A 26,764-nucleotide genomic window follows, 5' to 3' on the forward strand; every position below is an offset into this window, starting at 1 on the left:
AATGCGGATTAAGAATATGGAATGGAGTAGAAAGGTTGTCTTTGTGGGATTATAGTATAGATGATTTGACCAATATTTTAGAACCCAACACAGTTGGTTTTCTGCGGACGATCTATAAACTGCTATAATAGGACTTGCAGTCATTCTCCAGAAAATAAACGGGCCGAGAAAATCATTGGCATGAAGCACCAAAGACTAATGCTTTCAAGTGTAGAACTAATTCCATACTGTATAAAAAAATTCCCTACTTTCAAGTGATATGGATGCAAATTTTTTCACAAAAATTTCAGAAATGCTGAAATTTTTTTTGTCTTTAGCATTGTTGTTACTTTTATGGTACACCCATCACAACTTGCCATCTTAGAAGCTGTGAAATTTGTTTTGTCATTAGACTTGCTCATTCTGTATCATCTCAACCAATTTCAAGAGCTCACAAATGCCAAACCTTTGCCTCAAAGATTCCTTTTTTTCAATAGATTTAGAATTTGTGCATTTCCCATCTCCATCCCACTCAATTTTGTGAAATGATCTTGTATATGTGTGGGGTACAATGGGTCATGCCTAGATGGGGTGGCAGATATGTTCAATTGCTGGAAGGGACGTTTTGGCAGGCATTGTCATGCAGGCATATGGAATGTCATCCCTTTATGCATTATGCGGTGTATTTGGAGAGTACGGCACATAGTTTCATCTTTGTGAGGAAACAGTTGTAGAGTAGAAGATATTGCCATTGAAGAACTTATTAGACTGCTTAGCAGCTCGTCACTGTCTTTCTTTTTCTAACCTGTTTGAATTTCTTGATATTTTTATTAACTTGATTTTGGCATATCTTTTGTATGGTTCTGACTACATGGGTTGTGCCCCTTTATGCTTTTAAAGAATTTCGTTTACTTATTAAACAAAAAAAAAAAAAGCAGCATCAAGCTCAAACTGTCAACAGTGAGGCAAGAATCACTTAGTTCACGAGATTAACTATCCCATCAAGAAAGTTTAGGAGAAGGATTGATATGTATCATTATTAAAAACAAACTTTCTATTCTAGTTACATCTTTATGGACAATGTCATAGAAAATATACAGATATTACATAGACTTGGAAAAGCCTCATGCTTAAGGCAGAAAGAAAAAAGTACCTCACTCAATGCTTCACTTGGGTGTGGAGCATATGCTTCCCTGTCAGAAACGGCTTTTCGCTGGCGCTTCCCTCTACCAAGAGCTGCTTCCTCCTCCATTTGATATTTTTCCCACCTACAAAACACATTAAAATATATCAGACTTTTCAAGATAACAGTCTATTACTTCTAGTCACTATTTGAAAATCCAATGTCTTCCATGAGTAGAAGCTAAATTGTAGACAGATTAGGGTTAATGGCACATTCAGGCACAACTACATGACTTCAAATTACAGCTGCAAACTAACCACCCCAATCATGAATAACACTTCAAAACAGAACTCCCACTACTAAGCTAATGCCAAACCTTATTTTGTTCTACGGAAAATTTAAAGAAAAAAAATTGTGAATTATTTTGTGCTTTTGAGTTTTGATACCTTATGAGGACATCGCTTTGTTTTGCATCAATATCAGAGTGACTACCCTGCAAGCAAATAAGAGATGCTATAAGCCATATAGAACATGTTTTTGGAAGCACCAATTTATATGAAACTTATGGGGAAAAAATCATAGAAAATGCACATATGGTAGCTTGATTTTCAAGTCTAGCACTTTGCTCTGAAAACATTTCATTTCAGAAATGTGACTGTAATGATCTTAAGCTAATTTCATCTTGGGCATCTAGAAACAAATGGTAAGACGACCATTCTTGGTCAACTTATTTCCAAGATATGATAGTGATACTATAAGCATTGTCTATAATTTTATAACACATTTAGCATCTTCAACCTACCCAAATTGACATTAAAAATATTAAAATGACATTAAAACTCAACTTCCCCCTATCCACAAAATCAAATTGGTGTATTTGTATCAATTATATACTAGGCAAGATAATTCTAACTACTCTTTAAGTTTAACAGACAACATCTGTTAGACTGTCACACTGCTGTCTTCAGAAGATTAAACAAATCTTTTTGGATTTAAACTTTACCTTAACAATTTGACAATCACCTTAATCTATTTAGTTCATCATGTTGAGCTTGGTTTTCCGGTATACAGATGGGTGCATTGGTGTCATAAAACAGAGTTTGAGTTTCAAGGGCATCATAACATCAAAACATATTTCAATTATAAGTATCCAAAAACTCTTGTTTTAGCATTCCCATTTAAATCATTCCTCCCTTTGTCCCAACTAGTTTTTTCTGTATTCCATTTTGAGATGTTGCAATATATAGTCTTATTTTGAATGGGGATCTATCTCATGTTTAGTCACATTTTGAGTATCTAAATGTTTGCAGTATGGAGCCTCGGATTGATGACGAGCCACAGATCTTGCACCCTGGTCCACTTGACGAGTCATTGTTGACGCGACAACGATATCATCGATCAGAGGACATTTGGAATGGCGAGGTAAAATATCTAGTTCTAACAATCGCTTTAATTTTTACGTTGTCTTTGACTTTTAGTTAGCAAGTTCTTTCAAAACACAATTTGTAGTTGTAACAACCGCTATAATTTTTATGGATTTTGCAGGACCCGGGCCCACTTACGTGCCGTGGTCGCACTAAGGAGATGGCAAGCATTCAGATGGGAGATAATCGGGTGATTGACATTATCAAGTTGCTAAGGCTGGAAGGATTGTTTAGGGCCCCTTCCAGAGAGATAGATCATTGCCTAATTTCGGCCCTAGTTGAGCGATGGCGGTCGGAGACGCATGCGTTCCATCTTCCACATGGTGAGATGTCAATCACCCTACAAGATGTGGAGGTCATTTTCGAACTTCCTATAGACGGTGAGGTCTTGGTTGGGCCGACTGCTGTGGTGGATGGGGATTGGCGAGATCTGTGCATGGAGTTGCTTGGTTTTACTCCGGCGAATGACAACAAAACTTTGGTGGGGCAAAGAATTCTCATCAGCCGCCTTGTTCACGCCATTGCAGTGCCACTGCCTCATGACGCAACGGAGATGCAGATACACCAGTATGCTCGGTGCTATATTTTAGCGCTGCTAGGGGATAAGCTTTTCATGGACAAGTCGAGAGATAGGGTGCATTTGATGTTCTTGGCGTTCCTGCGTGACCTTCGTGATCCGCCACAGTATAGTTGGGGTAGTGGTTGCTTGGCCTGGTTGTACAGAGAGTTGTGTCGGGCAAGTGAGAAAGGGGCATCGCAGATTGGTGGGGCATGCACATTGGTCCAGTATTGGGCATGGGCGAGGTTGCCATTCTTGTGCTCGAGGATAGAGCCCCCACCTAGATGTGATTATGGCCCATGGCCATATGCTCCACTTGCATTTAAGTAAGTATTTTTCTAATATTGTGTGTGCAATGTACTCTTCTTAGTAACTATAACATGGGTATTATCTTATCTTATGTCATTCGCTTCTAACTGTAGGTGGGTGCGGGTGCCAAGCTCGAAGAGTAGGCCATCCGGCATGGCCTTGATCCACTATCGCGAGCAATTAGTTAGAATTCAGCCGGACCAAGTATGGCAAACAAAAATTCTGTTTGGTTATGTTAATTTTCCTTAAGAATATGATTGTTTCATCCTTTAACACATCTTCTGTTTTAATTTTTGTTTTTCCCTTTATCTATGTATTCTCCCTTGTTTTAATAAACTTGATGTTATGATAATTGTTTTTTGTTTCTATTATAGATTGTGTGGTAGCCATACGAGGCAGACTTCGGCCACCTTCCTGACTTTTGCGTTGTAGGGAGAGATACGTGGACGGCAAGGGTGCTACTTGTGTGTTTTTGCATAGTAGAGATACACCACCCAGATCGTGTCCTTCGTCAGTTTGAGTTGGCGCAAGAGCGGCCCGACCATGTTGTGTACGATGAAAGACTGCATAGAATAGACTTGCGTGGGAAGGTGGAGAAGAATTGGAGGGAGGAGCATGGACCGTATATCCTTACATGGGATGAGAGACGACAACAACTTTGCCATGCACCTCCTCAGACTGGTGAGATGCTTCGCGATCATGACTATTACCGCTGGTACCGTCCAGTCACTCGAAAGTATGTAGACCACAACAGCGCAAAATTAGATATATCGGTAATGTGTTCTAATTAGATATATCTTAGTTGAGTATTTGGGTAGATTAATAAGTACTATATTATCCATTCTACAATTGATACGTAAATGTCTCAAATCTAATTGTACTGGTTCTTTCTCGGTTTCAGATTGAAAGCCATTTAGCGCTGTTGGAGATGCTTCTTGTAGGCAGCCGAGCCCACAACCATGTCCGACGCGTCTTAAATGATCTGGCTGGGCTTGGTGGTGGTCCTGCACGAAATGGAGAGGCAAACAATGGGCATGAGACTGAATCAGCAGATATTGCAACCCCAAGCACAAGCGCAGCACCTGTACGTACACCGACCTGTGCTACTGCAGCTAGGGGCCATGGTAGGCCTGCTACAGCAAGCCCAAGCACAAGCGCAACTAGGGGCCATGGTCGGCCTGCTACAACAAGCCGAAGGACAAGTGCAGCTAGGGGCCGTGGTCGGTGTGCAATAACCGCTCGGGTTGTAAGTAGTCCTGAGATACCTGCACCCATCCCGCACGCATCTCTCCAGCCTGAGGTCCCTCCACCCATGGTAGATGCATCTCCTCAGCCCGAGGTCCCTTCACCCACCCCACCTTCATAGCCCAGTTTCGATCTCGGTATTCATTCTCAGTTGACCCCTCCTATGCACCCCGAGACACCCTCAAACCCATCCACCAGCTCCAGTGCACCCACTTTGCCCATAGACCCACCCCGTACTGAACCCATGACAATGATCCCCACTCCTGGCCTATACACAGAGCATCATTACCCACCTACCTCATCCTCATCTGACCCTCTAGGACCTCCAGTTGGGATTGATACTCTTCAGCCAGATACTGATGTATTGGACGAGCATCTCCTTCATCAGCCCTCACCCCCACGAGGTCGACCGCAACGTGCTAGAAGAGCTCCCACTTGTGGGACAGGTGGACACAAAATAGGACACAAAGGCAGCTCTATGGTACGATACCATTAATTACGATGTATAGGCCTATTTTGCAGTTCACACACCTTATCATTTCACCAAATATTGATTGTATGCATCTAATGTCTTTGCAGCACGATGATGAGCCTAAGGATGATGCCCCGTAGCCTCCTCCCCCGCCCAAACATTACACGAGGTTTAAAAAATGCAAAATTGGTGAACCTTGAAAAAGAGGTTTGTTACAGAAGTAATGTCTAAGTCTCGGGATGTAAAGCCCCTTTCATTGGTAATATTTTGAGCCCCTTTCATTGGTTTAAATTTATTATAAAATAATAATGTCTCTTTATGGTATAGGAAATCATGATCATGATGTGTGTTTAGTGGTCATTGGCTGGTTTCTCAGTAAATATATGGTTGCAGTTGATTTCTAAACCAGTGTTTATGATGAGTAATGTGCCCATTTTGATTTTGTGGGGTGTGTGTGTGTGTGACAGCCAAGATTGATGTAAATGTTGACCTCACTCACAAGCTATGTGCTTCTTTGATGCTTACTCCTTTCAGGTTCTTGCTCAATTCATGCTTTGTTTATCTTTTTCTTCCTTACCCAGTAATTGATTTCTCTCTCTCTCTCTCTCTCTCTCTCTCTCTCTCACTCTAATTCCTTCTAACAGGAGCACTGGCAGTCCTCTTTCTCTGGTAATTGGAAGGTAAGGTTCTGATTTTTGTTATTTTGGGTCAACATTCTCTAGATGGTGCTTTCTTGTTTTTTGGATTTATATGGGTTCATTAAATTTTAAAAGAGATGATAAATGAAGGGAAAGAGAAGATATATAAAAGTTGAAACTTTTTTTTTCCTCACTTGTTTGGCGTAAGGGAATAAAAAGCTTCACTCAACTTTGTTGAAATCAAAATTTGGCTTTGTTTTTAGCTGGTTTTCTTTTTATGTTTTTCTGGTAATCAAAAAAATGTGAAATTTGAAATTAGGAATTTAACTTCTTTTACTTAGCTCTCTAACCATATTGAGAACTATGGCATTGTCGAAATAAAGGGTTCAGTTTGTTTATTGCAGTCTTTACATCAAACATCCGAACTTATTTGGTGGAAGTGAGAAGCTTGATGTATCATTAGACAAGGGGCTCTATGATTCAAATGTCTTAATAGCTTATAGGAGGCCGAGACCAAAATGGCTTGCTCAGCAGTCCTTTGTTATTCAGGTTTATTTCTTCTTCATTACTATTATTTGTTGGTGAGAAAGATGGAAAAACATATTGCAAATTGGAATTGATCTTTATGGGGACTTTCCGAACCACTTTGACCTACATTTAGAAAAACCAATCAATAAATTTAAAACAAAGATATTAGTTTGAGTGGAAATTTGCAGCATACATTTTGAGATTTCTAATTTCTTTTACTTATCAGCATTCCATTGCACCTGAGATCGGGGTCCATGGTGTCCCCATGGACAACTTCTCCCGTTCAGGGAGCGGAGGTGTGAATTTGTCTCGATTAGCAAATGGATTAGATCTGAATGAGCCAGCAAGTACCAAATGGAGCAGCACAACCAGCATAAAATTTGAGGTCTGCTGTTCTCTAATTAACTAATCAGTATCCTTTAGGCATCTATTTTCATGTATTACATTCATTTGCAGTTTTCTGTCTGAAGTTCATGGATGGTAACTAATTACTACAAACCATGCAACATATTCGTCCTTTAAGTGATGATGGCCGCTCGATAAGCAGAGATTTTGATGGTACTAAACCCAACTTTCCTATTCACTAGATGGAAGGTTCCTGGATAAACTAAGCATATAGGGGCAGCTAGGGGAATGCCCTAGTCTTAAATTTATAAACCAACTAGTACTCGTCTATTACAGGTCCTATTGGGATAAGGCGCCAAATTCACTAAATCAAACTTAATGCTACCTGTCATATTGGATATGTTCTTGTTTTAACTGAGGGAGTAGTATTATAAACAACTCTAAAGAGAACATATTCAATTGGATTTGTGTCAAGTTACATTAAACCGTCCCAAAAGTTCTCCTACTACATCTCAGAAGCACTTGGGTTTGCCTGAGAAATGTGATAAAGAAAACACCAATCTTAAAAAAAAATTTAAAAATAGAGAACATATTCCGGGCCTCAGGTTCATGTACTTGTATTAGTATAGTGAGTAGATCCCCACATAAGAGATTGTCAACTATCAGCTCTATAAATGCAGCTAGTTGTTTTTTTTTACTCCAGATGGACATTAACAATGTACTTGCGTCAGAGGCTGATTGGTCCGCATTAAGATTCACATGCTTAAATATGGAACTCTACCACACTGGCTTTTCTTCTTCTCCTTCTCCCTTCTTTTCAGTGATCTTTAATAGAATTATCATTATTCTTTTTTAATGATTCAATTGTTACAAGGAGTGGGGGAGGTGGGACTTGAACCCTGGTTTTACTCATAAAGGAGACCAAGCAATGCTTTTGAGCTACAAGGCTCTTGGTATCTTTATTCTTTGGTCTTGTGAAAAGTTCTCTGCTTTTAATTTTCATTCTGAACCAACTATTACTTTTTTTTTAAAAATAAAATCTTATTCTTTCTGTAGGTGGAAGTTCGAAAACTTTGATGATTGTTAACATAAGTCCCAATGTAAAGAATTTGTCTGAGACATTATCATCTCTGAATTTCTCTAGCAGAGCCCGAAATGCTGTGCTAAGCCTTGGCAATCGAGATACGATTAAGAAATGGAGAGATGTTGTAAGTTCCTATTCTTAAAGAGTAGGTGATAATGCTTATGCCTTGCTTTCATAAACTTGTTCATTCTGTAGAGAGAAACTTTGTGGCACTAGTTTTGATTTGATAATTTTAACCTGCCTTTGGGTGATAACAACGAGGTATGAACAGTAGGGTGCCATGAACTCCCATATGACCACTGAATGAAAACTTAAGAATGCTGCTGGGTGGCAAGGACCCCATGCCTAGAGAAAAATGTTCCAAAGAGATTTTTGTTTATAAAAAAATAAAAAAATAAAAGGAGAAGCTACTCCCTTACGGTTGTAAGTGAGGAGTTGATTGGAGGACCTGATTTCTCCCAAAATAAATGTTGAGTCTAACAAAGTTAATTTACTACTTTATGGTTTTTGGGGGGAAGGACCCTATATCTTAGAGAAAAAAGTGCCACAGAAAAAATTTATGTAAAGATAGTTATGTAGAAGAAGCTCTTGTACAGTTAAAGCTAGGGGTTGATTAGAGGATTCATTTTCTCTCCCAAATAAAGATTCCAAGTCCACAAAATATAATCAATGCATTTTGGTGCACTGTACTTCCCAAAGAAATCACAGTTTTGACAGATTTTCTTCCTAACATTTAGTTTGTAATGAATCTTGTAGGCAAATGGTGCACGTAAAGAGTTGTATGAAAAGGGGAAAGAAATCCAAGATCTGACACAAGAGGTTTTGGGACTAAAACAGGCTCTTAAAGATGCAAATGATCAGTCTGTCCTACTCTTCAATGAAGTTCAAAAGGCGTGGAAAGTTTCTCTCACACTGCAATCGGATTTAAAGGTTTTGTAACTACATGATTTTGGTATAGTTTTCCATTTCCATAATGAGTTATATGTTCACATGAAGTTTTTACATTGTCCCCCATGTTAGCTTATTGAATCTTATTTGGTGATTAGCCTCATATATCCCCTTCACTCTATTTTGATGAAAAGTGTTAGTAATTTGTGGAAGGTCTGCGTACCAGTTGGATCAGGTTTTCAGGAGTGGAAATACTCTTTTTTGATTTAGCCATGTATGTTTGCTTAAATGGATCCCAAGTTGGATATGGCTTACTGATTAGTGCGCACACAACACACGTTTATGAATAGGTAAGCAATTTTACTAAAATGCACTGAAGCAGATGCGACCAATGTACGTGGGGAGTGTACAAATGGCACAAAAACCTAAGTAGCTAGCACTTACAGAAAAGAAAATAGGAAAAATTTGATTAAGTAATGGAAGTGGAATAGGGAATGACAAATCCCAAAAGCAAATAAAAAACTCTCTTCAGGAAAGTGAGCTTGGTAAGGTGAGTGAACCATGCTATACTTTTGTAGGTTTATCTTATTCCAGCATAATACTCCACATAAACACATTCCAGGCTAACCTCTTTCATCAAACTTTGCATGCTAAATCTCAGAAACCTCAGGCTAACCTCATGTAGTAAGACATGATCTACATACTCCTCATTCCTTTTACACTAGGTATCATTAATCCCAATTTCTTTTAATAATCCCCCTTGAGGATTTTCTGGAGGGCTTCTATACAAACAATGAAAAGCTCCTCAGTGGAAGTGTGAGTTCACCAAATTTCATTCCAAGCAACATGTCTGCGGCAGCCAACAAAGGCCTTATTTTAAAAAGCTAACTGCAAATAATTAGTACTACTGTGCTGCCAACCTCATGTATCTTCTCAAACCCCCCGCACCTTAGCTCCCTGCAAGAGCTCAAAATAAATTAACATGGTGTGCACCTCTCAATCTTGTAGAGGCATTTCAAAAATTAGGACACCTATGCAAAACCCCTGCAGACAAGCTATCTTGTTTACCACTGTAGTGTCCTTGTCTGCCAAGGAGAAGGATTGGTAAACTAAACTCTTCAGTATGTCTCTGTGCACCACATCTCATGGCAGAAATGAACCCTACTGCCATCCTTCCCACTGTACAAAAAAAGGTGCAACTAAAAAACCCTCCCACCCTGTTCACTGATTAGCATCAAGACTCTTACTGGGAACTATATTACTATGGGGCAATCTTTTTCATGTTTTCTGCTGGTACAGGATGGTTAAGATGCTGTATACTCTTGCTTTTTATTTCTTAATGTATGTCATGTAGATATGAGTGAACTTCTTACGTTTGAGTGGTACTTATATGGTATTTGAATGGTAATTTTACACTTTTTACTAGCTCTGAAGCGACGTTTACTATATTTATTTGCCCAATAGTTTGCAGTTAAATTTATCTCTAGCTTGTCACAACGTTTGAAATTATATTTTATTTGTTAATTATGTTGTTTCACTGGGGTTATGTAATTGGTGTTTTAATTAGCTCAACAGAAAAGTCTGTGTTCTAAATTGGTCTTTTACTGTCCTTATAAAAAAAAAAAAAGGTCTTTTACTGTCAGGATAGATCATATTGCTTGTTCAGTTAAGCATGTCAGTGAACCGTTTCATTATCTTATTTGATGCAGTCAGAGAATATTATGCTGGTGGATAAACTTAAAATTGAGAAGGAGCAAAATGCTCAGCTCAGAAATCAAGTTGCTCAACTATTACAGTTGGAGCAAGATCAAAAAATGCAGATACAGCAGCAAGATTTGACAATTCAGACTTTGCAGGTTGGTCTCCCCCCCCTCCCCCCTTTTTTGATTTTTTAAAGTACACAGCTGACATGCTTGAATAGGACCGAACCTATGATCTTATCCTCAATCCGTTACTTGTGGGGGAAGGAGATTGACACAGGACAGAAGCTTTAGTAGGCTCTAATATTGGTTTTGATGTAGGATCTTTTAAATACAGCACTAAATTGGGATTGTTGAATGGGGTTTGATGCTTGATGGATTATGTAGGATCAGGTAATAAAAAGAATGGATTTGAGTGAATCTTGAGGGAATTTGTTGGCTGTTTCGAGTTAAAACAGTAAATTGAACAAGAAGAAAAGAAAGATAAACCCTAGGCAATCACACCTAGGTTTCCTAAGCAATCAACACTTAGGAAAAAGAAGGTATTTACACTATTGTAATATTGTTAATTCCAATCTCTCTATATGTGTTACTAATTACATGAAGCCTTTATATAGGCTATTACCAATCCCTTTCCTAGAAAGACCAGGGCTTCTAATTTTTTAAATGACCTTTTTTTGTAGAAAGATTAGGATTCCTAATAACAAAGAAAAGTAATTAAGGACTTATAAACGGAATAGAAAAAGGACCCAAAACATAAAATAAGATTCATGGGCCTTTGGTATGCACATTACAGCCTATTCTAGAAAATCCGGAAATTACTGAACTTACCCCTATTTTAGGAAAGCTTAATCAAAACTGAACTAACAACTTCCAAAAGTAAAGAAGCTAAATACAAAGATTCAATAATAACTAAATTTGGTCCAGGGACCATTGGCATATTGTTAATCTTAGGTTGATATATGGGTTACTAAATATAAGGCTTTTCTCATGTATGATAGATTAAACAGGTTCTCTTGGAAGTTTTCATGCACTGCATTGGAGTATATTTTCAAAATGTTAATCTAATATTGATTTATACATCACAATTATATCGTTATTTATCTACTTATCAAAAAAAAAAAAAATTATATGGTTATTCATCTAGTGAATGATGGTAATGACTTATGATTGATGTCACTTGACAATTCCTTTAACAATTTTTTTTATTGGTCAATTACATATGCACCTAGTGGGTCTTGAACCATTGACCTCACCTTCCATCCATTATTATGAGAGAAGGAAGTGCCAGTTGAGCCATAGCTCATTGGCACAATTCCTTGAACAGTGTTGCTACATCTTCCTTATGATGGAACTATATTAGGAAACCAGAGATCTTAACTTACAACCCATTGAAAACATTAATGAATTGCAAGAAATGCTAACTGGAAAAACTCAATTCACTTATTTTTTTATTTCAAGTTAACTCAAAGTGTGATGAATTGTTATTGCTGGACAATAGTTTTTGTCAGAGAATAGGAGTTTGAAATCTGTCTATAAAGATCTTCAAGTGAAAGGGAATTTAATAAGACCTCTAACATCAGTAATGGACCAATCCATCAGAGGCCTTTGCTCTCATCCTTCACAGGTGAAGGAGCAGTCAAATGACGTGATTTTTTTTTTTTTTCTGTGACCAGTTTTTTGATGGTCCTTGTTTGCATAGAGAACCATGTTTCTTTTTGGTTGTTTTTGGCTTAAGAACTCAGGGGCCTTGGTTTTTCTTGTATGACTGTTGATCTTTATATTTTCTATTCTCATAAGGTAAGCATTTTCTTTTTGGCTGTGTTCAGCCTAATTTGGTTTAAAGAATAAAGAGAAAAAAAAAAAAAAGAGCAGAGAGATGACAATTTCCCTAGCTACAGGAAAACAAATTTAGAAATTTCTTTTCCTGAGGTAATGAGGGGTACTGTCATTGTAGACTGGATCTGTCACCAAATGTCTTGGTTGAATTAGTTAATCATGATATCTGCTGTAAGATTGATGCATGGGGTAAAAATCTGTCTATTTGATAGATTTGTATACTTTTTTTCTTGTTTTCTTGTGCATCCATTTTTCATTTATGTTATTGCTGGTCCAGAGTCTGCAATGATGGTTAGAAAACTTAGGAAGGTCATATGCTAACTTCACATCTTTTAATAGAAAAGCTATTTCTAAATACTTTCAGTTGAATCACCTACAATTAATTTTAAAACTTCTTCATATTTTTACCAGGTGAGTTACCATTCTTTCACTCTGTTTCAAAATGTGAGTTGCAGATTTGCATTCCCTTAGGGATTTAAGTTTAAACACACTTCCTTAATGTTAAAAATGTGCCATGAATTGTAATACTGGGAACACTGTTCCTGGGTTGGTGTTCGGCTTGGGCCAGTACAATATATGGATCTATAGAGCTAGCTGGTTGAGATAAGAAGCTTTCACAGGGAAGGAAGCCCCATTAGCACAAAGTCAACTCAAAAATATAAGCCATGGATTAAAAGATCAAGTATCTAGTGTGAGCACAACCTTATTATATCATTGAAAAGATAGATGGAAACGAAGGCCAGATATAAACTTGTCATTTATTGATTTCTCTTCACTCTTGTTCCAATTTTTCCATAATCCCCAGCATTTCATGAAGGAATTATATTATGTTTTTAGTCTATTTTGCTGGATCAAGAACTCAAATCAGCTGCAGGTTTCTAAAAATAAGAGCAACCCAGTCCTGATGAGCTCCGTTGTGAAACAGTGTTTAGATTTCATGAAAACTATTTTGCCAATTGGAGCAATGAAATTGCTGATTCCTCACCACACATCTGCTCTAATGTGATCAGGGCCTCATGAGGCAGCTAAAGATGTGGGTTCTGTGCATGCACCACTTGGTGAAACATGTGTGCTACCTTATTTAATAAAATCACTTTTTACTTATATATAAAATAATATATATATACACGGTGTGCTACCTTTTGAAAGACCAAAGGACTAGAATTCTTTTGAGTACAAATAAAGCTTGTTCTCCTATATCTTCTTCTTCTTCCTCTCCTTTTTTTTAAAGAAAAAAAAAATCAATCATCCATTTTGATCTAGGGTTTCGTGGTTTTCAAGCCAAGGTATTATGTCTTTATATTGTCAGCCCAACGAAGTCTCGACATTTTCACTTTGTCTTCCTGACTCATATCTCTTTATCAGCCTAGCTTGCTTTTTAACATGATTGGCAATCTACTTGTCTCATCTATTATGGTGTATTTCTTTAGACTCATTCTCATGTGATTATCTCATCAATAACTCAATTTTGTATGAGAGTTTCAGGAAATCCAGCACTGAGGCAGGGCAAACCAGGATGTGGGTTGGGGCTTGGATATGGTCTTCGGTTTAAATCTCAGTTTGGTCATTTTCAGGTTGATTATGCAATCAATGCATTTCAACAGAAGACTGTCTACTTTGGCATCAGCAACCTTGCTTCCTCAATAGATGCCTCATTGCAAATTTTATCCTTTCTTCAATCACTGAGATTTTTATTGCAGTGCCAGTACATTACTGTTCTCTATCATTGATAAAGTTGCATATTCCATGAATTGTTCAAGCTGCAGATATCCAAGTTTCACTCCCCATTTGACCATTAACTTGAGAAACTGAAGAGCATCGGAATTATTTGCTTCTGCTTTTTATTCTAATTTTTCGCGTGATGTTAAAAGTCCAATGATTTTTACAAGAGATGATCTAAAATTTTCTTTGACTACATATTTGTTCAGGGGGAGAGGAAAAATGTACAGATATTTCTTCCTATAATAAAGAAAATCTAATGCATTCCTTTTCTGCTTGCGGATTTTAAATTTGTGAACATAGATGGTATAATCTAAAACTTGCTTTTGTATTTCTTGATGTACTAGGTAATATTTTGTTCATCCCAAAAGAGTTCAAATGTGAGTCTCATTCCATCATAACATTATTCTCCACTGCATTAGTGGGAATGATTTCAAACCTAATTAACTAAAATCTTGTTCAGAATATCCTCAAATGTTGGGTCCTTTTCTTTTTGTGTTTCTAAAATTTATTTTATTTTGTGGAATAAATGTTAGTCATGAAAAATCGACAGTCTTATCATGAAGCAAATAAATTTTGTGGGGAGCAGCATTTTCCTAGGTCTATAACTCTTTCTTATCTAGTTCTTTATTCTATTGTATATGTCTGTATTCCACTTTCACCTTCACTTATCTGACTATAGGTCTTTTCGGAAGTTCCATATCTTTTTTTCGAATATTTGGAATCCTACTTTGAGCTTTGAATTTTATTAGCAATTGACTTTGAGCCAGGAGTAAAAACTTGCTAAATCAGCTTCAGTTTTTAACACTACTATTGCTACATAATGATTAGTGAGATTTTCACACTTCAAGATACAGTGAACTCTCTTATTTGTATGCTTAATAGGGACATTTCCCAGACAGAGGTCAGATAGTGAAGATGTCAGTGGATTGGTCGAACAATGGCCTTCTAAGAAAGACATAGGCCATATGTTTGAGTTTATAGCATGTTATGTTGCATGTGAAAGAGCTAATGTCTCAAAAAGTGTCCTGAGTCAGATTTTAGAATACTTGACATCACAAAATAATTTTCCAACTAGTGTTTCCTCTCATCACATAACTTCAACAAGAAGGGAGAAGCAGGTGCTTGCCCTTCTAGAAGTAGTGCCTGAGATTGACTGGAATGCTTCTTATGTATTAGGCCTATGTGAGAAAGCACAATTTTACCAAGTACATTTAAATATATTTCTTATGATGTTTACCTAGGAATCATATTGTTGCAATCTAGAAATCCTCTATTTTTCTTAGCTGTAATAATAATTATATGAATGAGATATTTCCTAAAATAAATCATAAGCTTTATTCTAATATTACAACTCACAACCAAATTAATGAATAAATTTAATTATTTCATTATAAAACATTTATTCACAGTAATTAAAGTTCAGTCCGGTTAATGTGTATTCTTAGGACACAGGTTAACCCATTTATTTTTGAAAATTTTTTCTCGATAATTGAAAAAGCTGTTAAAACTTTTTCAATTTGTCAAAATTTTTTTTTTCTAAAATTGATAAATTATTGTATGTTTAAGGCATACATCAACAAAATCTATAATATATTCAGTGTACCAGCTTAGATTGCATTGTCTCTTGAAAGTCGAGTACAATACGTCGGTAGATAAAATTAATTAATTACAAGAAAAAGAAAAAGAAAAAAAAAGAAACAAAAGCAGAGAGTTAAGGTGTGACGTGTAGGAAATTATTTGATTTGAGAAAAAAAGCTCGGTGGTTTAGTTGTTTCAAATGTTAGATCTGTTCAGTGGGGCTCATGGAACCTTTGGAAGTGGAATGCCAAAGGATGATTAGAGTCTTTGATGACAATGGAGATGGACGAATTGATTTCAAAGAATTTGTCAAACTTGTGGAGCACAGCTTCTGCTAAATGACCATAATTTTCACCAAGCACTTATGATTCTTGCAAACACTAATACAACTACACCTTTTCATAACATACCAACAACTCACAACGGGGAAAATATGAGCAAGTGATTTCCTATAAACTTAGCCAAAAGTAATGAACAATTCATCTTTAGATTTGCAAAAGGTGCACGTACAATAGGATCATTTGCCCTCACGATCAACAACATTTTGTATTGCACAAAACGTGTAGACATCAACAACAACGTTGAATGTTCGTAGGTAGAAATTTTTGGAAGTCATCATTGCTTGAATCTGAGAAGTCTGAAATGTCACTTTCATCATCTAACGCAGTAATTTCATTAATAGACTTCATGGCTCGCTCTTGCGCCTTCCCCTTTAGATGCTTCCTAGCTTTTTGGACTGCATGAAAACGGTCTAGCCGCCTTTGCATTTGATTGTTCTCTTGTTCAAGGCGAGCAAGTATGTTGGCAGGCTCATCTCTAGGTAACTCGGCTAAGCGTGCCTTAGGAACTCGTAACCCGTGCCATCGACAATACACCTCCAACTCACACCTCTTCTCGTATAGGGTTGACCATGGTGGTTCTGCTACGATGAACTCTATTGCGGTGGTATCTGTACTTAGTTTTGTAGGTTTGCCGACCATGATGTGGCCAACGCTTCCACGACTCTCGTACGTGTTTATTGGCATATTAACGAAATCTCTCTTCTTTCCAACCCATTTCCCTCCATAGTGGTCTGTGTATGTTTGTAGTTGTTGATCTGCTGGAACTTGTGATAATTCATTTGTTGAAGTAGATTGAAACTTGTTTCTACGTGTACGAGATGATGTTGAGGCGTTGCGACTCATAGCTTACTCAACCTACAAAGTTAGTGGTGTAGGAATAAGAAAAGAATTGTGGTACATTTATAACCTCATTCCACTGTGTATTCAATAATAAAATTTAACATATTCAGGCTTGTCATGTCAATGCAGGCTGGAAAACCACGATACGAATTTTTTGTTCAAATGTTCCCAATGTCATACTGAGATTCTCTTATTCTGGGCAGTAGTTGCAGTGTACTGCCATGACTATTCAGCTGAACAGTATTCATTTGAAGAGTATTTAGCATGCTTGTGTTTCATCTGACATGAACTTGACAAGACAATACCGAGTTGTGTTAAATGCATCATAAACTTTAGCAGGGGTCTTCTGCATCCTTGAAAACAGTGCATTGCAAAAGGATGTAGATCTGTGTATTGACGTGAGTGTGAATGATATGACTAGATAGGGTTCAACAGTGCCGAGCTATTGAGCAGCACATGTAGCACTGCGAATATCAGTGTAGCAATGGTGGACAGCTGACCCCCAAAACTCGATTATTTGTTTTAATAAATTTAGATTTAGAATAAGGGCTCTCAACCTAAACTTGTTGTCTCCAATTATATATGTAAGTACACAAAGATGGATCGAAACTGACCAAAATGGAACAAAGTGGACTGAATGGACCAAATTAGACCAAATCAGACCAAATGGACCGATTTTATTTTCCACTACAACTCGAGTATTAAAGAATCGAGATTCCCAAGGAACTCGAGTCTCTAAAACTCGATTTTAACTGGGCAAATTTTTTTTTCCCAGCAGGAGCATGCTCTGTTTTAGGCAGAGAGCAATGCTCTGTTTCAAAAAAATTTGCCCAGTGGAACTCGAGTCTCTAAAACTCGATTTCCACTAGGCAAATTTTTTTTTCCCCAGTAGGAGCATGCTCTGTTTCAGGCAGAGAGGCATGCCCTGTTTCAAAAAAATTTGTCCAGTGGAACTCGAGTCTCTAAAACTCGATTTCCACTGGGCAAATTTTTTTTTCCCCATTAGGAGCATGCTCTGTTTCAGGCAGAGAGGCATGCCCTGTTTCAAAAAAATTTGCCCAGTGGAACTCGAGTCTCTAAAACTCGATTTCCACTGGGCAAATTTTTTTTCCCCAGTAGGAGCATGCTCTGTTTCAGGCAAAGAGGCATGCCCTGTTTCAAAAAAATTTGCCCAGTGGAACTCGAGTCTCTAAAACTCGATTTTCACTAGGCAAATTTTTTTTTCCCAGCAGGAGCATGCTCTGTTTCTGGCAGAGAGCAATGCTCTGTTTCAAAAAAATTTGCCCAGTGGAACTCGAGTCTCTAAAACTCGATTTCCACTGGGCAATTTTTTTTCCCCCAGCAGGAGCATGCTCTGTTTCAGGCAGAGAGGCATGCCCTATTTCAAAAAAATTTGCCCAGTGGAACTCGAGTCTCTAAAACTCGATTTTCACTAGGCAAATTTTTTTTTTCTCAGCAGAAAATGCTCTGTTTCAGGCATAGTTTTACAATGTAAATGCACTCAAATCACAACAAAAGTCATTCTCAATATATCACCATTCTAAACATGTCCAACCACGCTTAATTTGCAATTCTAACCATACTACTCAAATCACAATCTTCATAGAGGTACATTGGATAGAGAATTACAAGTACATTCAACAACAATCAAAAAGTTCACATAGAGCCAATACAATGTAGTCACTTTTCCTAAGATCAGCGGTCCGCATGACAAAAATGTCGTCCATGGAAGGATGCCTGAAAAACGTAGAGTATTTACGTTAGGAGACAAGATAGTAAACATTAGGTAAACATCGAATGAACAATAATTATTTAACCGATGCATAACTTTTTGCCAACCTACCTAGTGTGGAACATGGCCGCTTGTGGAAGCACCACGGGACTGCGGACATTTTCTGCGGTTATGCCCGGAAGCATGACACAGTCCACATGTCTGCTTGGGTTGACTCTCTATCAAATCTGCGTCCTCCCTCCGCCATCCCGGTTCTTGATCCTTATTCCTCACTCCATCCATCTCATTCCTTATTCGTGACTTCACCGGTCGACCTTTGGCCCGCAACAATGCCGGATTAGGCAACCACTTTGGCCCCATGGGATCCCTCCATAATGACTGTGACTTAGGAACCATAAATGCATGCTCATAAGTGTTAAGGGCATGGTTCAAACCATAACATGGGTGAATATACATGGTCGAATCAATATGTAAATAGTCACATACTCTAATTGCATGTGAACACGGGATCCCTATATTTTGTCATTTCCCACAACTGCATGTTTTTTCCCGTAACCGAACTTCGTAACTGTGGTTTCCCCCTCCTGCGCTACACATGTTGAGTTGGGTAACTACTTGAAATATCAGCTCTTCATTGCTAAATGGCTTGAGATAGTGTTTCTCAGATTTACGCTTATTTCCATCCCACGTGGATAAGGCATATTCACTCCATTTCTTACCCTCTGACAACTCATAATGGTATTCTTTGTGCCGGTCGTGGAAATATTGAACAAGTTTGTTCCAAGTGAACTCAACCAACGTGGCAATAAGAAGGCCCCGTGCACCTTTCAGCACACCATTGAAACACTCTGATATATTGGTTGTCATTGCTCCAAAACGTCTCCCACCATCGTATGACTGGGTCCACATGTCCACATCCTCGCTCATTAGGTATGTGTATGGAAGATAATCTTGATTCTTTTCCTTACCATCCCTCCCCGTCACCTTCTTCTTCTTCCTAATGGCCTCAATTTCCACCTGCTTAATGGAGTCCATTATGGTAGCAAATTTAACTACCTGACTAGCATATCCCGCTTTCAACGCCGCTGACTTTAGAGTTGAGTTCTGAAAATGGGTGTTGAAGTTGCTAGCAACATGTCGAAGACAATATCTATGAAATACCCCTGCTTTTCCATCATCCCTTCTAGGCCAGTTTGCAATGGCGTTTTTGATACCGAGATGTCGGTAAGAAATTATGCAAATGCCGTCGTCGAGTATCGTGTGGCAAATCGTTTCTCTGAGGCATCGTAAAAACCACCTCCAACTGGACCCTGACTCACAATCCACAACAGCAAAGGCGAGAGGGAATACCTTGTTGTTAGCATCGGTTGCCATTGCGACCAACAACTTTCCCTGATATTTACCATACAGATGGGTCCTATCAATACTGATAACCGGCTTGCAGTATTTGAATCCTGATATGCATGGACCGAAAGACCAAAACACATAATGCAACAATACGGTGTGATCTTCATCGGTGGGTGTGACACGATAGCAAAACTGGGTAGTCGGGTCCTGATCAATATACGCCATTAGCAACTTTTGCAGCCTTTGGTAAGATTCTTCCCAATCTCCAAACATAAGCGCAATCGTCTTTTGTTTCGCATCCCATACCTTGTAGTAAGAAGGCTTATGGCCATTATATTTCACCTCTATCAGAGATCTGAGATGCTTAATTTGAGTGGTGTGATCCTCATGTAACTTGTTATGGATTTCTGCTGCAATAAAATTACAATTCATCATTCTACCATCATTTCGCACCCCAGTCGGTATACACGTGTGAGGACCCACATACACGGTGACCATCCATAGATTTTGGAGCTCGGGCTTCATAACTGCGTAGACATACCACTTGCATGACTCATGCACGCATTTCGCACAAAAATTTTTCCTCGTCGACCTAGTGATCTTAAAGTGTTTGTTTTCCTTGAGGGTACAAATTGTTAATACGCGCTTCACCTCCACTTTACTGGCAAAAGTCAACCCTTTGCACAAATTCATCCCCTCTCTCCAAGTAGACACAAATGGCATCTCAATATGCGAAGGATCAACCATATTTTCCCAAGTATTTGCAGAGAATGACAACGCAGGAGGTGCGTAGGCAGGGATTGTGTTTGTAATGTTTTGGACACTAATAACATTGTCTGCATCAGGTTTACCATCGTCCAATGTCTCATCGTCATCAATGTCCCTCTCAAAGTCCCCAAAGTCCTGAAAGTCCCCTCTCTCAATCATGTCTTCATAGTCATCTTTATCGGCAAAATCTTCACCGTTAATGGCAAGATTCTCATAAACATAGTCGTCATCGTCATCATCATCGTCATCATCATTGTTAACGACAGTAGTCTCATCAACATAGTCGTCGTCATCATCATCATCATCATCTCCATCGGCATGAACATCATCATCCTCTACAGGTGTAGAATACTCATATTGAGCATCTGGAATCACAACTTGTAAGCTTGTGGTTGTTTGTTGGATATCCTCTTGCCATACTGCACGCGGCTCCAACTGTATGTATAACTCAATGTTACTTACTTCAGCTATACTCTCCAACTTGTCAAACATGATCTTCACATGTTTGTCTTTTTCTATTAGCATATACTTGTAATTAATCCGGTGCTTCATGATTTCATTTGGCATACGATAAGTAATTTGCATGTTGTACGCATCAGGATTCTTACACAACTCTTCCATGACAAATATCTTCAATTCATCAAGGGTTTTCAACCTACGATCAACTTCGGCATAATAGGTTTTCATACCCGGCCCCTCAAATGGCAATCCCTTGTTCGCATTGGGATTCTTAAGCGGATCACCATGGTATATGATTATAACAATATCAGGCATTGTGAACCTGTTCAAGTCAAGTCCTATGTTAGTTAAATCACATAGTCATAAAGTGAGGGAAAAAAGTAATGCAATCTTACCAATGAACATATTCAAGCCAGGTTATAGAGTGCCCATTAATATCTAAAGGCCAAGACGTAAAACTTCTAATCCTAGTGGATGGAGAGACAGAATTATCTCTTACTCCATTGTGTGGTGACTTATAATGCCTAAAAGGGTTCTGAAAGAACTAGGTGGGTAGAGGAGCATGATTACATACCCATTCACTATATTCATTCACTACCCATTTCATACCCAAACCAATGATAAATAAAGTAAAAAAAACTTGAAAGATCATGATAAAAATAAAAGCCTAGAAATGATGAATAAAATTTTGATAATTACATACCCATTCCCATTCATTACATTCATTCACTACCCATTTCATACCCAAACTAATGATAAATAAAGTCAAAGAAATTTGTAAGATCATGATAAAAATAAAAACCTAGAAATGATGAATAAAATTTTGATAATTACATACCCATTCTCATTCATTACATTCATTCACTACCCATTTCATACCCAAACAATGATAAATAAAGTCAAAGAAATTTGTAAGATCATGATAAAAATAAAATGATGCATAAAATTTTGATAACAAAAACTATACAAATAAATACTCAAAAAATTAACACTAACAAAACAAAGTTCTATAATTCACAATATTGATAAATTAACTAAGTTATGTTAACTATCTACAAAATAAATGGTAAAACTCTTTAACCCACACCCATAGACAACATACCCAACTACAATGACAATCAAATTATGCAAACCCTTACCTTAGATATGAATTTGCTGAGAGGGAAGAGCAGTGAGAGTGGATAATATGGTTTTGTGAGAGTGAGTGGTGTGAGAGAGTTATGGTGTGAGAGAGTTATGGGTGAGTGAGAGTTAGTGAGGGTGAGTGAGAGTTAGTGAGGCTGAGAGCTCTGTTTTAGGTTTTCTCTGTGTGTTACTGAGGGTGAGTGAGTCTCTATGAGAGTTAATGCCACGGGCTGAGTTTTAAATAAACAGTCCAGAGGAAATCGAGTCTATAAGACTCGAGTTACTTTCATAAAACTCGAGTCTCTAAGACTCGAGTTCCATGCGTATAAAAAACATAATTTAAAATAAGATATAGTAAAACTCGAGTTTTATAAACTCGAGTTTTATCTAAAGTAAAACGAGTTTTAGAAACTCGAGATCCAGGTGGCATTTTGTCCACCTCAGCAAGCCCAAAGCGAGCATAAAGCGAGTTTTTGAGACTCGATTTATTATGTAAATCTCGAGTTTCAAAAACTCGAGTTGTTATTTTCCTTTATAGTTTCAAACAATGCCTAACTTACTATATTCATGCCATCCACACCGCTAATCTACACATTCCCCCTGCTGCCGCCGCTAATAACCCAAGCCAAATCCCCAACTTTTAATTTGTCAAACCTCCACATGTGGTTGTTGATGAAAACCTAGCCACCACTGTCGCCGTAAGTCTCTGTTGCAACCCACAATAGCGGCCCCACAACCCTATTGAGCCCACTCCCACAACTGTTGGCTCTCTTGAAGGTTTATTCATTCTATTCATTTTAATTTTTTTGCTTTGTTTGGTTGTTGAGAAAGAAGAGAAGAAAAGTAAATAAATGGTGGAATGTTTAATTAAAAATGATGTTTCTGATTTTTTTTTTTTTGATAGGTAGGTAGTGGGGGAGGGAGAGATTGGCTTTGAACACATATATGGGGCACCACAAAAAATGCCATTACCTTTGGGCTATTACTTGAACCCCAAGATGATGTTTGGGATTTTGAATTTAGTTTAATTGGGAATAAACTTTAACCCTCTGTTTAAGTTCGAAGGAGTTTCAATCATTTTTAGAATTTGGGGGAACAGTATGGCATTTAAAGTCTTTTTTCACTATACCTCAGGAATGTCAGTGTAATTTACTTTTGTTTTGTTTTGTTTTTAACTAATCTTCATGAACTACTAAATATGGTGGTTAGAATAACACTGGAAGTATCAGCTGATGTTTTAATTCTGTAGTAAACTATTCCAGCTTGCTCAAAATTGGCATAGTTGTTTGCTTATAAACTTTGGCTTACATGGCACTTCCTCCTCCCACAAGAGTGGCTGGAGACTGAGGTTGTGGGTTAAAACTCATTTAATGTGTGTGTTACAATAACTTAACAATTAGATAACAAAATTGACCTAGTTTTTTTTAGTTACAGATTTTGCAACAGACTGATTACATTTGTTTCTATTATTTAGGCTACTTGTGGCATACCTGAAATTGCCTTTGCAACGTTTGAGAACATGAATATGGAGAAGGTTCGCAACAACTTTTTCCTTTTTTTTGTGCTTTTACATGAAGATATTATGCGCTACGAATTTGTTTTTTTGTTTTTGTTTTTAAATATTTATAAGTACTGAGTTGTATTGGAAAAACAAGAATTCAACAATTACAAACAATGTATTATAGATGTTCATCACAACTAAGCTCTAAGAGTACGATATTCTATAAACTCTAATAAGTTTGAGAAAGAGAAGCTTTCTGATGCTGACAAGTATTCTAATATAGTTTTCAAAGAAATGCAATTTCTAGATGTGTCCTCGGCTCCTCACACACCCTTCAAAGTTTCTTACATTTCTTTCCCTATAGATGCATTGCATCAGGCAATGAGGAGTGGCCTTCCATATCTCACTGTTCCGATGTTGCCCAAAACAGCCTTTGCTAATAAGCTAGTAAATCTACATCATCCTTTGAACCTCAAAAAGAGCAAATACCATATCCCACAACTCTCTACAAGTGATTTAATGTTTCCCACCCCCCTTGCACATACAAAACCAGCTCACTAAAATAATATTATGCTTTCTCAAATTATCTGTTGCTAGGATTTTTTCCAAAGAAGCAACCTAGAGAAAGAAAAAGCTGCCTTTGTTGGGACTTTAGGCTTCCAAATGCATTTCCAAGGGAACTTTTCAACTTTTGTAGGGGCTAAGGCTATTATAGGATCTAATCTTGAACCCTCCTGAATAGATGACCATCAGCACAACGTATCCTCTCCTCTGACTTCAATTTCCAGTCATGGACTGCTTGTGTAAAATTCTGGGAAGCATGGACACGGCAAATTGGGTGCTATATCCATGTCGTACGTGACACGGGATACTCCTGGGACACGGCTGTACGCGTGTCTCAGCTAGGAGTGGCAAAATCTGACATGACCCACGAACCCGACATGACTAACCCGTTTATAAACAGCTCATGGGTTGAGGCTAAACGGAGTCGGGTCATATTTGGGTTGACATGGCTAACCCATTTAATAAATGGGTCGTGTTTATGTTCAATATGTGAACCCGTCTGACTTATTTGACCCATTTAGCTTACAAAATTATTAGTTATTTTAATATTATTGCTTAATCAATAGTTGTTTTTATATGTTTATTATTATATTTATAGTTGTAATTGTATTTTAATTTTAGATATATGGGAATTAATAAAAATTATATAGGTTTGGTATGACCTATTATTCAAATAGATTATGAAATCAGTCATTTGTATTGATCTTAATATGACTTGATTATTAAACAAGTTAAACGTGTTAGGTCGGGTCGACCTGTTTAATAAACATGTTGTGTTTGGGTTGAGGATTTCTGACATGTTTACTGAACTGGTTGGCTTCTGGTCAACCCATATAGCCGAATACACGTGGCTTGACATGACATGAACCCGACCTGTGAACATGAATTGCCACCCTAGGTCGCAGTTGCTTTTTTTTTTTTAATTAAAAATTTTTATTTTAAATAATTGGGTACGGCCTGGACACAGCTCAGACACTTTTGAGACACGGTCGGGACATGCTTTGTAAAAAAAAATTGACTAACTAACCCAACCCATCGCAGATCTTCTTCTTCTTCTTTGCAGATGTTCTTGTTCTTCTTCATCATAGATCTCTTCTTCTTTGTCTTTGTCTTCTTCTTCTTCTCACACAGGAGGGACTGAAGGACAGACCCAAATTCATATTCCCCATTTTGCCTTTTTTTGTGACTTTTGTTCGTGCGTGCTTAGGTTACTGATTTCCCCCTTTTGCCCTTTTGTTTTGTTTGTGTGTCCTAAGCCAACTTCTTTTTAAAATTTTCTTTTATAAGTTAACTTTTTATTATTCTTTTATTATTATTTAGGTAGACAATAGATACAAGTATATATATATAGGCTAGGCTTTAATATACTTACAAAAGAATTATTAACAATTATTTAAAAACAAATAAAATTTTTGTTATAAAACAAATTTTGTAAAATTTGAAAAAAAAAAAATAATATACGTATCCCAGCTGACTAGTGTCCTAATTTTTCAAAAATTGCCGTGTCATTGTACTGTATCTGTACTTGTACCTGTGTCCGTATCCATGCATGTGCTTCCCTGGTAAATTTTTGACTCCTAGTGAATGGATTGTGTGATTGCATACGACCACTAGTAGTTCTCTTATTCTGTGCAATACGATGCAACTCAAGGAAAGACTCCTTAATCACCGCCCTTGAAGTTGATGAAGGTAGAGATTCCACCTTCCCTGTATATTTTTCCAAAGGCTAACCCCATACAGCCCATTCGCGGCATTGGCGGACCAACCTCCTCCCATAGAGCCATACTTCAGTTCATTTATTCAGAATTAGTTACAGGGCAATTGCTTTGTTTCATAAATGTTTGGGAAGCTTATGCCTTTTTCGGTAGTGCACTATCATTAATGGTAAGATGATTGCCCAGTTGCTAACTGACTTTGATAAGATTTTTTCCATGGGAACTGGTGTGATCATTTTAGTGTATGTGTTGCACTAAAGATGTACTTTGGTTATTTTACAATATATATGAATTAGTAGTTTTTAGTTGTTTTTATTCTACTTTACCCCCTTTTTGAATGGATCCACTACAGAAAACCACGTTTTTGATAAGGAACATGAGTTTTGACGTAAAGGAAACAAGAGAAGAGAAGAGATAGAGGATAAATCCTTGGGGTTGTTCTCTTTTGTTACTTTTCCTGAGATGTTTGATTGATTTACTTTTAGTGTTTAATATTGGTATTCCTGTTGTATATATCCTGTATACATCCTGTATACATGGGTGGCACCTCTTTTATGTATTATTAAATGAAATATTTACTTATAGAGAAAAGGGTAGAGATAGAAGAAATTCCTCAACAAATACAATTGAAGAGGAAATAAAGTGGAAAGGGAAACAAAAACTATGTCAAGACAAATCAATGTCACTAGTTAAAATAGTTCTGGCCAATGCCTTCTTCTGCCAGGAGGTTTCTCCTTTGCATTGGCCTAGTGCGGGTTTAGTGAATGTTCTTGTTTTTTGAGAGTTGCAATGCTTTCTTGTATTAGTCCAATTTTTATCAAATTAATTGGACTTATTGTACATGCAAAAATTGGTCAACAGGCACCTTGATTTAAACTGTTTGCTACATATTTGATACTTGTTAATTGAAAAATAAAACTAAATTGTACTCTTATTTTT

The 26,764-nt window shown here is 37.5% G+C and overlaps 1 protein-coding gene across 1 annotated transcript; it reads left to right on the top strand.

Moving 5' to 3' along the window:
- Positions 1–3,079: 3,079 nt before the first annotated feature.
- LOC142628656 (serine/threonine-protein phosphatase 7 long form homolog) lies at positions 3,080–5,305 on the top strand. The gene is made up of 5 exons (XM_075802706.1): positions 3,080–3,312; positions 3,508–3,598; positions 3,781–4,167; positions 4,296–5,120; positions 5,219–5,305. Exons 1-4 carry the CDS (start codon positions 3,080–3,082, stop codon positions 4,758–4,760), a joined length of 1,176 nt encoding a protein of 391 aa, XP_075658821.1. The 3' UTR covers positions 4,761–5,120; positions 5,219–5,305.
- Positions 5,306–26,764: the final 21,459 nt, after the last annotated feature.

This window comes from Castanea sativa, chromosome 3 (genome assembly GCF_040712315.1).
Source record: "Castanea sativa cultivar Marrone di Chiusa Pesio chromosome 3, ASM4071231v1".
NCBI lineage: Eukaryota > Viridiplantae > Streptophyta > Magnoliopsida > Fagales > Fagaceae > Castanea > Castanea sativa.